A 2,832-nucleotide genomic window follows, 5' to 3' on the forward strand; every position below is an offset into this window, starting at 1 on the left:
AGTTCACAATTATTCAGATAAAGCTGCAGCGACAAACGGCGCTTGCATCTTGTTTGGAATATCCATAAATGCCGTCGCGATGGCCAAGCTGGGCGATATGACGTTTATGATGCGAACGGATTGAAATGCACCAGTCCGATCGAAGCGGCACTTGAAGCAATGAGGATGGCAGCGTGTGATTATTGCCGCGCTGCATGGGCACTTGCGCAGGGTCAAGGGGCGTCCATTTCCGCATGGCCATGTGGAAATGGCCTTACCCGACGCCAACACGAATGACCAAGTTTGGTCGAGCTCTCTCCATGCTCGATACATGCCGATCGATCGAAGGTGTGTGTTGGGCCAACCTCACGTTGTTTTATCTGTGCCCATCACGTCTGTGTTCGACATCGACGTGCGTGTTGGAGAGAACGCTCTGGTTCCTACTGCAAGCAATTGCCCATGGGGTCCCATACTGGCAGGACGAGGGGCACTCCGTTTTCCCAAATCGCGACGTGCCTTGGCTTGAGGAATTGCTTGCGCACCACGACTTGGTACATGTGCTGGTCAAACCAGTCCGCCGTCATCACGTCGAAGCCCTTGGCGCCGCGCTTCGGCCCCCAACTGTTTTCGACTTTCCACGCGACTGGCCGAGCGTCGCTGCCGACACAATTGTACCCCACAAACACCATCGCGTGTGTCATCGCTCCATTCTACGACCCGGTACGCGGCGCATCAATACGTTCCGGCCACGTCTAGATGCACACTCCACCACGGAACGTACATGATACCGCATGCGTTCGCGCTTGTCGAGCGCTAGCGTCGTACCAAAGACCGCGTCGAGGTCGTACAAGGTAGTCGAGTAAATTCCATGCGCATCGAGCTCCGAGTCGGCGTCGCAATCACATCCAAACCAGACGGGGACGTTGGCGTCGAGTTGGGCCTTGGCGCACTTCCACAGGTCGTCCGACGGCACGTTGAGGTATCGAATCGGGTTGCCTTCGACAACATTGCCGAGGCGGTCGACTGGGCACGACGACGTCGTCAGCGCTGTGACCTTTCAAACGTCGCTGCCATGCCCTACGTACCCGTGAGAATCGTATCGAATGCGTGGCGTGGGTCATGCACGATCGACACGTAGTCGTTGACGTCGATGGGGACGACGGTCGAGAGAAACGTCCGGGGGGTCATGCGCGCGACGCGAATGTGGCTTTCGTCCTTGGCATGGACTTCAAAGTCGAATTCGGTCGGCGGCGTGCCCAAATGAATGGCGAGAATGCGATGGCACAGTTGAAGCATGGGCCGCTTGGCGGCTTGCATGGCGTCGGCCGTAGCGCCGGCCGCGTGCATTTCGCGCAGCGCTTTGGCAAAGTCGCGCAACTTGGCCCCCAGTAGAAAGTTGAGCCGGTCGGTATCCAGTGTTTGGAATGACTCGCCGTACACGTTCTTGGGGCACGCGCCGTACTTGTTGACGACGTTGACGGCCATGTCCCATTGCCCACCGTCCGTCGTGGGCTCTGCGAGGAAATGCGCAACGACGCGCGAGTCTACCGACTCGGACGCCGTCGCCAGGATGTTTTCGAGAAAGTAGTTGCACTTTTCAAATTTGTCCTATACGATTTGTCAGCACGATGGGCGCGGCGGACACAACCCACCCAGAAGAAGAAAAAGTTTTGCGAGATCTCGAAGTCCTTGTCGAGGTTGTACTTGGCCTGGAGCGCGCGGCGCATCAACGTAGCCGTTGCAAACAACCAACACCTGCGCCGTCCATCGCGTGAGTCGTCGACGCGAATCGATAACACGCACCGGCCCGTTTCGTTCTGGTTGCACGCGTCCATGTCGGGGAGCTTCTTGGAAAAGGCATGCGTTTGCCGTGCAATCTCGCGTCGATTGCACACAATGTGGCGCCAGTGCGTCGACGTGAGGCCGTTTTGCGCGATCACGAAGCGAGGGTCTGCGTGGAACTCGTCCACGAACGTCTGGATGAGGCCGAGAGGCACGGCGCGTTCTAATGGGACACAAGTGAGTGCCAGACAGAGTGACTCCTGTGCTGGATCGACCTGGAGTCGATGTCGGTGCCATGCCTCCTGCTGTCGTCGGGAAGTGGACGGAAGATCGCAAGATATATTCTGAACAGTTCACAATTATTCAGATAAAGCTGCAGCGACAAACATCGCTTGGACCGGCCAAGCTCATGCAAGGCCGGCAACGCTGTGCACCCGCTCGTCGCTTCCTCCGACTAGTGGGCAACCTGGCATGCGCTGGAATGCTGCATGTTTGTGCTGCTGGGACCGCGAACACGATGCAGAGCGCAAGAGGACTTCACTTGGTGACTGGGAGTTGGGGCGGGTAGCCAATCCTTGACGTGGTGCTCGATGCCACGGCGTCCTCCATGGCTGTGCGCTGATCACTCCAAACGCCGCAGTCCACTGAGTGAAGATAAGCATGGGCGTAATGACCAGTACTTTGGACGAGTGTTGGCGAGGCGTTCGAGTCGTCCGTGCAGTCGATCGCAGGATGAGCACGAGATTCCTCGACCGTGGTTAGCCACTGCACGGCTGGAAAGTGTGCGATCGGATAGATGCCCGTCGAAGCCATGCACTCACGCCCGAATCGCAAACATCGTCAAGTCTCCCAGCCCATGAGGCCGCTTTCACCGCGACAGCGCACACGGACTCAAGTTGGAAGTGACGACGTCACCTCCAGCCCCCTCCATGCGTGGCTCCCCTCGACCTGACGCTGCTTTCATGGCAACATCCCTTGCTGCTTCGAGAACATGGAACATGGCGTCGACCGAGGAAGGGATGTCGCCCTCATGTTTGTCTCGCACCACGGCGCGGTCAAGTTCAACGACCG

The 2,832-nt window shown here is 57.9% G+C and overlaps 1 protein-coding gene across 1 annotated transcript; it reads right to left on the reverse strand.

The window, feature by feature from the left end:
• Positions 1-328: 328 nt before the first annotated feature.
• Positions 329-2,095, reverse strand: H310_13555 (hypothetical protein). The gene is made up of 6 exons (XM_008881105.1): positions 2,037-2,095; positions 1,783-1,984; positions 1,632-1,734; positions 1,065-1,587; positions 761-1,002; positions 329-689 (listed from the first exon to the last, which is right to left on the reverse strand). The coding sequence occupies exons 1-6, from the start codon at positions 2,056-2,058 to the stop codon at positions 420-422; spliced, it is 1,362 nt and encodes a 453-aa protein (XP_008879327.1). The 5' UTR covers positions 2,059-2,095; the 3' UTR covers positions 329-419.
• Between the last annotated feature and the right edge of the window lie 737 nt (positions 2,096-2,832).

Source organism: Aphanomyces invadans (genome assembly GCF_000520115.1).
Source record: "Aphanomyces invadans strain NJM9701 unplaced genomic scaffold supercont1.53, whole genome shotgun sequence".
NCBI lineage: Eukaryota > Oomycota > Saprolegniomycetes > Saprolegniales > Verrucalvaceae > Aphanomyces > Aphanomyces invadans.